General features: G+C 45.9%; 1 protein-coding gene across 2 annotated transcripts in view; it reads left to right on the forward strand.

The window, feature by feature from the left end:
• The window catches only part of NUP210 (nucleoporin 210), a 138,594-nt gene that overhangs the window by 12,891 nt on the left and 111,903 nt on the right, over positions 1–13,800 (forward strand). For both annotated transcript variants that reach the window (XM_036445567.2, XM_036445568.2), the window contains exons 2-3: positions 7,914–8,050; positions 9,387–9,518. In XM_036445567.2, coding sequence (XP_036301460.1) covers positions 7,914–8,050; positions 9,387–9,518 — 269 coding nt within the window. The remainder of the gene's footprint in view (positions 1–7,913; positions 8,051–9,386; positions 9,519–13,800) is intronic.

The raw sequence follows: 13,800 nt of genomic DNA on the forward strand, positions 1-13,800 counted from the left end.
GGCCATTATTAGGGCCCTGACAACAGGGATTAGGGTCAGACTTCATTAGGAGAAGAGGATAGACAGGGAATGGCATAAATGGTCACAATGTGGGAGGCCCCATATTTTCTTCATTTATTAAAAAAAAACAGAGTTCTTGAAGATGGTGACCTAGGTAAGCACCTAAGCTGCCGCCTCGCACAACAATTTCAAAACAACAACTAAAGGACAGAACGCACATCATCCAAAACCACAGGAAAGCTGGCGGAGTGGGAAATCTACAGCTAGAAAGAAGGAGAGAGGCTCATGGATCGGATTGGGAGCCACAAAGTGCTGAGGTAGGAAGACGCTTGCGCGCAGAGAGGAAGGGCAGCCAAGTGCCTGGCTGGTGGGAGGGGCAAGGAAATCCCCGATTGCACTGAACCCTTTCCGACTGTACTGAACCCCAGCCCCTGCCGAAACCCTGTGGACCCAGGCTCATAGGAGTGGAGTCTGAACTGTAGAGAAAGGCACCTGGAGACTCAGAGACTGGAAGACTGGGGGAGCTGGAAGCTGCAGTGGGCAGGGTCTATAGTCGCACTCGAGTGAGTGTGCCCAGAGACGTCTGACTGCGGAAGTTGCCTCGGAAGGTGTCAGAAGCTCCAGACTACAGAGACCCAACCCAATTCCGGGCGAGCCCCTGGGGCGCCCACGCTCTTGCATGGGGAATCTGGACTGTCAGACGGAAACTCAGGAGAGCCGCGGAAGGCAGAGGTCAGGCAGAAACTCAGGTGAGAGCACAAGGGCAGGGCTGATGGGAAGCCAAGACTGTCAGCTCAGCCCTGAGACTCCACCCTCATCCAAGCTGAGCTCAGAGGCATTTGCAGTTTGCAAGTCTGATCCTCTAAGACTGTCTCCAATACAGAAGGTATCCCATAGTAGACACAGCTGATACATCCAATGGGCCAGGAGGTCAATTTCTGCCAGTGATACCAACAGCAATCAAGTCTTAACTACAGCAAGGCTTTTCACGCAGTCCACAAAGGGGAGCACCAAGAGTCTCTACCTCAGGTAAGTGGGGAGGCTGACCCACTGAGCCATATAGGACACCAAACACACAAAGCGATCCTACAACTCTGGGAAGCAGTGAAAATGCCGAGACAAGGAAATAGATCTCAAACGAAAGAGATTGAGGAGAACAAAAGACTGGATATAGAGTTCAAAACTACAGGTATAAGCTTTTTCAAGAATTTCCTAGAAAAGGCCAATAAATTTTATGAGACCTAACTAAAAATTAAACATAAACTGGACTGAAATAAAAAATATTATACAGAGATACAACAGCAGACTGGGGGAACACAATAATCGAGTCAAAGATTTGGAATACAAAGAACCAAAGGACACTCTTCTGGAGAAGCAAGAAGAAAACAGAATCCAGAAAGTTGAAGATAGTATAAGGAGCCTCTGGGACAACTTCAAGTGAACCAACATCAGAATTATGGGGGTGCTAGAAGAAGAGAGAGTGCAAGATATCAAAAACCTATTTGAAGAAATAATGTCAGAAAACTTCCCCCACCCAGTGAAAAAAATAGATTTACAAGTCTAGGAAGCACATAGAACCCCAAACAAGAGGAATCCAAAGAGGACCACACCAACACTCCTCATAATTAAAATGCCAGTGGCAAAAGACAAAGAGAGAATCTTATAAGCAGCAAGAGAAAAACAGTTGGTTACCTACAAAGGAGCACCCATACGACTATCAGCTGATTTCTCAACAGAAACCATGCAGGCCAGACAGGAGTGGCAAGAAATATTCAAAGTGATGAATAGTGAAACTGGTTTGGCTCAGTGGCAGAGTGTCGGTCTGCGGACTGAAAGGTCGCAGGTTCGATTCCAGTCAGAGGCATGTACGTTGGTTGCGGGCACTTCCCCGATAGGGGTTATGTAAGAGGCAGCTGGTTGATGTTTCTCTCTCATCGATGTTTCTAGCTCTTTATCTCTCTCTCTTCCTCTCTGTGGAAAATCAAAGTGATGAATAGCAAGCACCTACAACCAAGATTACTCTACCCATCAAAGTTATCATTCAGAATTGAAGGGCAGATAAAGGGCTTCACAGATCAGAAAAAGCTAAAGGAGTTCATCACCACCAAATCAGTATTATATGAAATGCTGGAAAGTATTCTTTAAGAAGAGGCAGAAGAAGAAAAAAGATAAAAGTTATGATAACAAATACATATATATCAACAAGTGAATCTAAAAATCAAGTGAATTAAAAATCTGAGGAACAGAATAAACTGGTGAATATAATAGAATCAGGGGCTAAGAAAGGGAGTGGATTGATAATTATCAGGGGGAAATGGGTGTGGGGATTGCAGGAAGAGACTGGATTAAAATATATACCTATGGATGAGGACAATGGCGGGGGAGAGGGGGGGAGGGAGGGGGAAAAGGGCAGAGGGTGGGACGGGTACTGGGTGGAAGGGAGCTATGGGGGGAAAAGGAGAAACAATTGTAATAATCTCAGCAATAAAGATTTATTTAAAAAAATAAAAAACAGAGTTCTTGTGCTCAGAATCATGTCAAATATTGAAGGACCACAAGCCCCTTATCAGGAGCCTCCTCCTGTTTTCTGAACTTGAGTGCTTACTGTGTGCAAGGCCCTGTGATAAGAGTTTTGTTATTGTACTAAACTACTCTATCCCTTTGCACCAGGTACTGTTTTTATTCCCACTGTAAGAAGAGTAAATGGAGGGCTAAAGAGGTTAAGTCATTTGCTCAAAGTCACACAGCTAGTGAGTGGCAGCACTCTGCTGTCTCAGAACTTCACCTTCTAGCAGATATCCATAGGCAGAGAGCTGAACAAGGCCATGTTCCATCACAGAGTGCTGCTTTACCCCTCAGCAGCAGGCCTTCAACTGACTGGGTGATGCCCACCACATTAGGGAGGGCAACCTCTTTATTTGTTCCACTAATTACCTGTTGATCTCATCCAGACACCAGGGGCCCAGAAAAAGACCCTAACACTTCCATATAGGACTTGGGGAATGCCTTGAATGGGGGAGGGTGGGACAGACATGCCCACCAGCAGCAGAGGTGCATGGATGAGCCAAATATGTGCGAGCTGGAGCAGTACACATCCTTTGTGAGGTGTGGTGGGTAATTTAAAATGGAGCCTGCTCTCAGGAGAAAAGCCATATGAGCCAGGACCTGCTCTTTAACAGAACATGCTGTTGCATCCAAGTGAATTGGGCTGTTGGAGTAGGAGATGTGGCTTCAGTGGGGGCAGGTTACAGTGTGGATCCACTGGAACCTCACCGTGAGGGGGACAGTGAGGCTTGATGACATATCATAGCTGAATCTGTGTTCTTTATACCTCTTTAAAGTACAGCCAAAGCAAATGTCTTCAGAATGTCGTAGGAGGAGTCAGATAACTAAAAATAACCTTCTGCTGGTAATAGAAATGCCACCCTAGGCTGCTCTAAACCCTCTGTGGATGGTTGGGATGAACCATTCTGGTTTTGAATGGAGCATTCTGGAGCCCAGAGAAAATTCTCAAGTGAAAGTGGGGTGGAGGATGTGACTGTTCACACCCTGGTAGTTTGCCATGTCTGCTACTGACTTTTCTCAGCACTTTATCATTTATTCTGAAGTGTTTCCAGCCCTCCCAGAAGCTTTGTGAGGACCAGTCTGGCTCCCATTGCGCTGAGCTCAGCCCAGGTTGAGTGAGTGCAGGAATTCCAGACAGCTCTAGGCCTGTGCGTGGGCTCTCTCCCTGCATGAGTCTGGCTGTTTTCAGGCTGGGAAAGCCCACCACTGCAGGCCTTAGGATGGATGAGTGTCTTCTTCCCAGGCATTTGGAAGTAAGGGACGCTGCTTTGTCTTATCTCCGGGCTACACTTACTGCCCTGTGTCAGCCCTAAATGCAAAGAGCCTTTCTTAAGAGGTTGTAGGAGGGTTCAGCACTTGCTACCCACAGCCAGCCCTTGGCAGAGATCAGCAGATGCCCGTTGGAGTGGTGAATTAAGGGTACTGTATTTGACTGGCTCTCTTCCCAAAGGCCTGCCCTCAGAACTGACTGTTCAGCCCCATAGTCTCTTGCCACTCTTGGGAGTCCTTGACATGCTGCTGGGGCCACCTAATATTTGTGATATGTTGGATTAAGTAATGTGTATTATTAAAATTAATTTTATCAGTTGCCCTGCCTATGTAACAGGTTGGAGCTGAGTATGGGAGGTAACTGATGGATCTCTCTCTCACTCCCCCTCTCCCTTCCTTTCTCTCTAAAAATCAATGAAAACATATCTTTGAGTGAAGATTAAAAAAATTTAATTCCACCTGTTATTTTTCTTTAATATGGCTTTTCAATAGGACTTTTTTAAAAATATATTTTTTATTGATTTTAGAGAGGAAGGAAGAAAAATAGGGAGATAGAAACATCAATGATGAGAGAGAATCATTGCTTGGCTGCCCCCTGCACGTCCCCTACTTGGGGGGATGGAGCCCAAAACTCGGGCATGTGCGCTTGGCTGGAAAATGAACCTGGGATCCTTCAGTCCAACAGGATAACACTCTATCCGCTGAGCCAAACCAGCTAGGGCTCAATAGGGACTTTTGAAAAAATAATACGGATGAATTGGCAGAGAGGATTTGTATGATACCACACCGGTGGACACATGTCATTATATACCCATAGAGGGTACAGCACCAAAAATGAGCCCAGTGTGAACTGTGGACTCTGGGTGACAATGTTGTGCTGTGCAGGTTCCTCAGCTGTAACAGATAACACCGCCTCATGGGGGAGGTTGATGATGGGGGGCACATGGGGAGGGGAACATGCACATGGCAGGCGGGGCACATAGGGGAAATCTCTGTACTTTACACTTAATCTTGCTATGAATCTAAAAATTGTCTATTAAATTAATTTTAACTGTTACTTTTTTTTTCATAAGTCAATTAGAACATTTTAAATATGATTCACCTCATATTTCTACTGCACAGGGTTGCTTGTACTTAATGAAGCTCTACAAACCGTAGGCATACAATGAAAGGTGCAGTGTTCCCTGCCAGGCTCAGAAGGCTGCCTGGGATGGCAGGTGCAGACCGAGAAGGGCTAGAGATGCGGGATGAAGGGCTTCATGCCTCTTCAACTGGAACTAGATAGCTCTGTTCTTATCAGCAGTTATTTATTTGTTGGGACTCTGTCTGAGATTAACTCACTGTTGTGAGGGAATGAGAAAAGAGGTGTTGTCTCTAGTTTGTTTTTGATATTAAGGCTTGGAGAGGGAGTAGCATTTATATCCTAGATTGGGAGTCCAGATCTCTAGCTCCCAGGTGCCGTTAAACAAGACAAACCATGCTGTTTCTCAGGGTAAAAGCAAGAAATGATGAATTGTCTTTATTTTTTCCTAATAGACTTTATTTTTCAGAACTGTTGCACATTAATAAAAATATTGAGCCAAATTATGGGTTTTCTATATAGCACCCCTCCCCTCAGCATCCCCCATTATCAATATCCCACACTACAGTGGTGCATTTATTACAGCCTACACTGATATATTATTATCCATAGTCCATAGTTTATATTCTAGTTTGTACTTGGTGTTGTACATTCTATAGGTTTGGACAAATGTGTATTGCCTTGTATTATTATAGTCTCATACAGAGTAGTTTCATTTCCCTAAAAAATCCTCTATGTTCTGCCTATTCATCCCTCTCTCTTTAGTCTTAAACAGTTTTAAAATTTGGAGTAATTTTAGATTTACAGGAAAGTTACAAGGATAATACCAAGTTCCTGTAAATCCTTTACCTTGCTTCCCCTAATTTTAACATCTTCCATAACCAGGGACACTTGTCAAAATGAAGAAACTGACATTGGTATATGACAGTTCACTAAACTCTAGGCTGTTTGATATAACCATTTTCTCCACTAAAGTTCTTTTTGTGTTCCTAGATCCAGTCCAGCATCAGCATTGTACTTATTTGCCCATCTTTTTTGTCTCCTCTGATTTGTATAAGCTTTCTAATTTGGTGTTGTTTCCACAGTAAGTGTGGTGTGTGCATACATGCATGTGTGTGCACACATGTTTGGAAGGTTTAATGTCCTTTGAAAATGCTCTTAAGTGTTCCAAAGCTATGGCCAATTAAATGGGGTGTGTTTCTAGCATGAGTATGAACGTTTTGCCACAGGTACCTTCTTTCTCCTCTTGTATTTTGTTGTATGCCCTCAGTCTCTGAAGTCTCTCGGTGAGAGGACCACAGATGCATTTTCTCAGGGGCTTAGACTTCTTTCCTTAACTGTGGGTGAAGTTTATTGCAGAATATTTCCAGGCACTTTGCCAGTGGCTCGCGTGCCTGTGATGTGTGTGCAATCGAAGCACCCTTAGGTGTGTTTGCAGTCATTGCTGTGCCTACTTGGCTCTGGGAGAGACACTTGGCATTAAACTGGAGAACATGGAGAGGACTGTTTGGGTGTGTTTAACATTACTGCTTTTAAACACCAGGCAGTTTTTACAAGTTTCCTTTAAAATATTCCAGGACATTGTGATGAATCAGTGAGTTTAAGCAGAGGCCGGGAAGGAAGTAGAGACACAATGTGCCTGCTCTGCTGGGTGCTATGCTGAGTGTAGCCCTGGGAAGGAGCATCGAATTCTCTGCACAGTAGGTTCCCCTTTCCTGGGTCCTCAGTCACACTAGCAGCTCACTGAGGGCATCACCTTATTCTCTGCTCTATAAATGCACATCAGATTTGAATGTTCACTGGCTTAAGATCCCCAGTGACTTGTCATTGCCCTTTGAATAAACGGAAGCTCCTTACTGTGGCCTCCAATGCCTCCTGGCCTCATCACCTCCCATCTGCTTGACTTCAGCTCCTTCTATCTCTTTGACCTAACTCCCTCCATCAACTTGACTAAGCCCCTGCCATCTCTTGAACTCAGACCCTGGGCATCTCCTTGACCTCAAAACCCACTATCTCCTTGACTTCAATCACTGACCTCAGCCCCTGCCATTCTCCTTGAGCTTAGCACCTCTTACCTTCTGGAGCCCTTTCATTCTTTGAGCACACCTAGCTGCTTTCAACGTCAGGGCCTTGGCTGACTGCTCCCTTGCCTGATACACCAGTGTTTGCATGGTGTCACTGAGTGTCCACTTCAGAGAGGCTTCCCTGAGCTCTGTCTGCAGAAGCTATAAGGGTAATGCTCATCCTGTGATCTTTGTGGTGTGTCTACTCGGCTTGCATCCTTCGCTCCCATCTCACCTCAACTGGGAACTGTTGTATCACAATCTGTAGGTGAGAAACCATGGCACTGGTCCTGGATACCTCCCAGAGTCATGCCATTCCTTCATCCTTTTATTCTGGAGGCCTGTCTCTCCATGGGAAAACACCTCACAGATTTGGCTGATTCATTTGTTTGTGTGTTGATCTGCCTTTCCTAACAGCATCAACATGATGTTGGCTCCATCACATGGGGCCTTAAAGTCATTGTGGTTATCTTCAGCTTTGATAGAATTTATTTGGGATGGAAGCTAATGTTGGAGCCTGCTGTGTGCCAGGCCTGGCATAGAGGTCATGAGAGGTACATTGTGTCTTTTCTTCACCGAAGACCTTAGGCAGTTTTCCTCCTTGTGTAGAATTACTTTCAAGCCCACAGAATAGTCTCATAAGGTGCCTATCTAGTGAACATTGAAGTGGCTTCCAAGTCTTTGGTCTCCTGCTGGGTTATTTCAGCATGGGGGTGTGGGCAGAGGTCCCATATCCACAAGTTGTCCTCCCATCAGAGAGTCTTGGCTGGGCCCTGTTTCTCCTCTGGATTTGAAGTTTGTGGAGACTATCCACCTTTATTCTGTGTTTGAGTCTGTGACAGAGCCTAAGATGGGGAGCCATGGCTTTGGCTTTTGCTCCCAGCTGTGCCTTGTGGGATGGCTTCAGAGAGCAAATTTTTGTCTTCTTACCACAGGTCATCGACCCGGCCAGAGGTGGCCAGCATCGAGCCGCTGGGCCCGGACGAGCAGCAGTGCTCCCAGAAGGCAGTAGTGCAAGCCCGTTTGTCCCAGCCTGCCCGCCTGACCAGCATCATCTTTGCAGAAGACATCAGTAAGGGCTTGAGTGTCCTGTGTGGTCCCAGGGGAAACCATGTGGCAAACATCCCACTGAAAGCCCAGCCATAGATACCACCAGAATCCGTGGCAGTGCTTTCTATTTCTCCTGTTGTGTCAGAGGGACACCCAGGCGGGATAGGGACACTGAGCAAGCAACATCATCACCCTGGTCCCTCCTGCCAGCACTTTATTCAGTTTTCCCTGTCATGGAGGTTGGCTTTCATTTCTAAATTAGTATTTATTACGCAAATAACTCGTAATGGGTATTGAATCAAAATGAAGAAAGTTGTTGTAATCCTTTCACTTCCCCATATTTAATTTACCATATTATGGTTGTAACATGCTTAGAAAATAATATAATTTTCTGTCCTGCTTTTCTTCCACCTAATATGATATGAACAGTTTTTCATCTCATTATAGAATTATTTTTAATGGCTGAGTTATATTCTTACAGGAAGTTGTCCTGTAATCATTCGACATTTATGTTGTGTTTAGATGTTTATTTCAGTGTTACATAGAAAAGTAAAAATTCTTATTCAGAGAATTATTTTGGGTTCTGTTAGGCCACTTCCAGCTAATGATAGATTCCCAATTTTACTGGGTCTCACAGCATATGAATATTTTTAAGGTTTTTGATATGGGGTTGTATTGATTTCTAACAAAGTACATTAATAGTGCACACGAAGTTTCACAAAGTGCCTGGATAATGGTCAGAGTGATTTTGAGTCACATGCTGTTATTTTTGCACTAGGGAATTCTCCAGTTAATGCTATTTATGTGTCTTATTTGTGGAGCAAGTAAAACAGCTGAGCTCATGGGAACACAGTCCTTTTCTTCAGCTGTGTAGCTAATAGTCTTATGTAAAAACACCAGTGTAGATCAATAAATACCATCAGGCAGAATTCCTAATCTCAATGTAGAGACAGGTATCAGAACAGTGCTATCTTTTTGGATGCTCATTCATCATACTATAGCTATTGTCATCTAAGTAATGACTGTGCCCTGAAAGAACAAGCTTTTCTTAGAGGAGTGTTCTGCATACAGATTTAAATGCTGGTGCTCATGTTGGAAAGGCACACAGTGGGCAGTGAGCATGCCTCTGAAGTGCTTACTCTTTGAAAGTCCATGCTGGCTTTCAGAAGTGCGTGTGCTGGTCAGGTGCTTGCCTTCTGAGGCTTAATTTGGTTCTTCTAGCCCTGTTTTGTGGTGCTTGTTTTGTTGGCTGCTTTAGTCTTTGCCAAAGTGTAAGACCACCTGACTTGCAAGGCCTTGGAGGTAAGTGGCAGTCATGCCCTGGCACTCCGTCTGATCCCTGGGTCCTGTCCCTTTAGCCACAGGCCAGGTCCTGCGCTGTGATGCCATCGTTGACCTCATCCATGGCATTCAGATCGTCTCTACGACCCGAGAACTCTACCTGGAGGACTCGCCCCTGGAGTTGAAGATCCAGGCTCTGGACTCTGAAGGTGAGGACATCCTCCTGGCAGTCTCTGTTTCTCTCTTCCCTGTGTCCAGCCCTAACATTCCACACAGAAGGCTGCTCCAGCCAGGGAAGTGAGATTGGTGATGGGAAGGGGAGGGGGCTTAAAGAGCTCCGGACTACCTGTGAGGTAGACCCCAGGCCTTTGGTGTCAGGGAGGCCATCACCCTCTGTATACTGGTCTGTGTAGTAGGGCCAGTGAGGTGAGAGCTTTTGTAACCCCTGGAGGCTGACTCCAGGCATTTGCATAGGGATTGTGTTTGGTAAAGGCACCTCTTTGGGAAGTGACATCTGAGTGATGAGAAGCAGAGATAAGCTCCTGGGTTACCAGGTTGTAAACAGTGGGAGACATTCTCCTTGCTTGGCTTTGAGTGATGGTATGACTTCCTGGTCCAGATGGCAGATTGTGTGTGTGGGGGAGGGGGGGCGTGGAACAGATTTATACTGCTGTCCCCATGTACTATCCTTTTTCACTTTATCAGAATCAAATACTGAATTGTTCTTAGATCTGTTTTGGCAGTAGTCAGACTATCTTCATTATAGCTTGATCTTGTGGTAAAGGAACAAAGGAAAATTTTGTAGGTTAGATGATTTTTCTTTTCTTTTCTTTTTAAATTAAATTAATTTATTAATTAAATTACTTCTCAATTACAGTTGGAATACTGGATATCCAAGGCCAATGGGAACACAGTGGCCTTGTTGTCAATTCACCAGAATGGCCAAGGTCGCTCTGAGCATGAGACTAATTAGGGTGCCCAAGGCCAAGATACCATCAACAGCTGCAAGGCCACAGTGATCTCACAGTATGCTGTGCCCTTCTGTAACGCAAATGATTGATGTAACTGTTGGCAACTAGCCTTCTTTGTCTCTGGAATAATATATAGGTCTGCTGGAGAGAGAGAGAAAAGGAGAGAGAGAGAGAGTGAGAGAGAGAGAGAGAGGAAGAGAGGAAGAGAGAGGAAGAGGAAGAGAGAGAGAGAAAGAGGAAAAGAGAGAGAGAAAGAGGAAGAGAGTGAGAGAAAGAGGGAGAGAGAGAGAGGGAGAGGAGAGAGAGAGGGAGGGAGGGGGAGAGGGGGAAGGGGGAGAGGGAAAGAGGGAGGAGAGAGAGAGAGAGAGAGAGAGAGAAAGAGAGAGAGAGAGAGAGAGAGAGAGAAGCTGGGAGAAGAGTGTGTGGAGAAGCAGTGACGGTAGGCACAGAGAATGTATTATAGCTTCTGTGTGTGCTGAGAACTCAGATGGAGCTGAGAGCTGATACTGCAACCATGTAAGGCTAAGAACTCACAGAGAGCTCAGATATAGCTACCATGTTAAATCAGCCAGTGTGCTGGGAAAATGAAGCTTAGAAGTAGTTACTATGTGAGGCTACGAGACCAGCCAGTGTGCTGGGCAGGAAAAACAGAAGTTGCTGAGCCAGAGAGCTAAGGTACTGCTACAATGTAAAGCGATAAGTTTAGAGGCAGCATGTGGCTGCTCAGATAATAACTGTGTACAAAGACTGATGCTACTTTATAGGAAAGATAAGCATTTACTAGCCAGTGTCCAGCTACCTGCCTGAATGGACTTTGCAGTGAAGAATTGTCTTGTCTAATGGCTATGTGGCCACTGGCTTCTGCAATAAAGACTCATTCTTATACACCCACAACCTCTCATGGCTTCTCCATATGCTCCCCTGCCGAGAATTGACCTGTGTAACTAGTGAGCAAAAGATAAAGGAGGAACTTTGACTAAGTTCCCAACAGTTAGTACAGTGGGTTCGAGGAAAAATCAGCCCTGTGCTTGGCTTAGTCAAATGGGAAGAATTTAGAAGAATATATGGACTCAAAGCCACTCAGAGCACCAGAGCTAGAAAAGGAAGGGATTAATAAGTACAAATTGGCAGTTACAAGATAGTCATGGGGATGTAAAGCACAGCAAGGGAATGCAGTCAATAATATTCTAATAAATGTGTATGGTGCCTGGAGGGTACTTGAAATATCAGGGGGATCATTTTGTCAAGTATATGACTGACTAACCACTATGCTATACACCTGAAACTAAACTAACACAGAATAATATTGAATGTAAACTGTAACTGAAAAATGAAATTTGACTTCTGATCAAGATGATAGTGTAGGTAAATGGGATACTTGCCTCCTCCTACAACTACATCAAAATTACATCTAAACTATTGAATATTCGTCATTCATGATCACCTGAAATCAAGCTGAATGGAAATCCTGCCACTAGGGAATTGGAGAAGAAGCCCCATTAAGCTGGTCAGGGGCAGAGATGTGGAATGGGCTGGTCCCACACCCACATGTGGATAAAAGTCCAGAGGGATATCTCAACTGCAGAGGTCCCCACTGAAGAGTAAGAGGGTCCCAGCCCTATACCAACCCCCCCGCCCCCAGGTTCCCATGCTGGAAGAGAAATCTCCATCACTCTGGCTTTAAAAACCAGCAAGGACTGAAACTGAGGGAAGTGGAGGCTGCTGGAGTCCCAGGAGATTCCTCACAAGCATGTCAAACTTGTGGCGGGCCATGAGTTTGACATGCTTGTCAGGGTCTGCACAGCCCTGGCTAGTGTGGTTCAGTTGGTTGGAGTATTGTCCTATACACTGAAAGGTTGCAGGTTTGAGTGCCAGTCAGGGGGTATACAACAAGGTACCTGATTGATGTTTCTCTCTCACGTTGATGTTTTTCTCTCTTGTCTCCTTCTCCTCTAAGATCAATAAGCATGCCCTGGGATGAAAATGAAAATAAATAAATAAAATAAAGGGCCTGCACATGGACTTAGTCAGATTCACTACCTCTGAGCTTCAGCACTCAGGCAGCAACTTGAAAGGTACCAGAGACAAATGGGGAGGAACTGAATTGTCCAGTATTAGGATGAGAACTGGGGTGGGCAAATTTCTCCAGACATAAGTGCTGGCAAGCCATTATTCCTTTGAAGAGCCCTCCCCCTACAGAGCCACTCTTTGCTCCACCCTAGTGATTTCCCAAGACCCCACCCCATCCCACCACACCCCACCCCACCCAACTTTTAGGCCCAACCAAGCTGATTCCAGCAGCCTTTCCATATTAATTGCCTGTTTTGGCTCATGCTTCAGATTTTCCTAAAATTTCTCAAGCAAATAGCATGTGCCTGCAGTGAAGCTGTATCCCTCTCTAAATGGCCCCAAGCCTGACACTAACAGCAGCTTGCCTTGGCCTCTCCTAGGCACTTCCAATCTTAGCACAAGTAGCAGCCATCTACAGATCTCCTTGTAGCTCATGCTGGGTGACCCTGGGCAGAACACAGGCAATGCCTGGCCTTGGCCTGCACCTCCCAGGAGGTCCCAGAGCCAGTGCACCCAGTGGACAGCTTCAGACCAGATCAAAGCACTGCTACCCAACCACCTTGAAAAGCAGCACAGGATGAACCCAAAGAGGTCCACACCAGGACACATCATAATCCTAATATATATAAAAACCCTGGGTTATAGCAACCAATAACACTGAGGCTTGACCAACCGGAAGTCAGTCCTGCAGTCAGCACTAGGTTGCCGTGGCTTCCGCTGCAGGTGCAGTACCCCAGCACTGACTGCTGAGGGGGCTGTGAATCAGGGCCAGAGAGAGGCCTGAGGAGAGAAACAGGGACTGATCTGTTGCCTCTGTGGCAGCTTTTGATCAGCACTTGCATCTTTCTTTCTCTCCCAGCCTGACCAGCGGCCACACCTCTATTTCCCTCCAGGCCTTCACCTGGGCTGCTGATCAGCCCCACCTTTCTGATCAGGCTCCATTATAGGCCAGAGATACTGACTGACACAGAAAGCTATCAATCGGAACCAAATTGGCCACAAGAGGAGGGCAGTTGAAGACAAGATCAGGCCGGCAGGGGAGGACTGTTACGGGTGAGATCAGGTCAGAAGGGGAGAGCAGTTGGAGGCGAGATCAGGATGGCAGGGGAGGGCAGTTGGGGGCATCCAGGCCTGCAGGGGAGGGCAGTTGGGGGTGAGATCAGGCCAGGAGGGGAGGGCAGTTGGAGGCAACCAGGTTGGCAGGGGAGGACAGTGGGGGCGAGGTCAAGCTGGCAGGGGAGGGCAGTTAGGGGCAATCAGGCAGGCAGGCAGAGGCAGTTAGGGGTGATCACAAAAGCAGGCAGGTGAGTGGTTAGGAGCCAACAGTCTCAGATTATGAGAGGGATATCTGATTGGAGAGGGTGTAGGCTGGGCTGAAGGAACACCTCCTCTATGCATAAATTTCATGCACCAGGCCACTAGTTAAAATACAAAAGATTGAAGACAAAGA

This window comes from Pipistrellus kuhlii, unplaced genomic scaffold, assembly GCF_014108245.1.
Source record: "Pipistrellus kuhlii isolate mPipKuh1 unplaced genomic scaffold, mPipKuh1.p scaffold_m20_p_2, whole genome shotgun sequence".
Taxonomy (NCBI): domain Eukaryota; kingdom Metazoa; phylum Chordata; class Mammalia; order Chiroptera; family Vespertilionidae; genus Pipistrellus; species Pipistrellus kuhlii.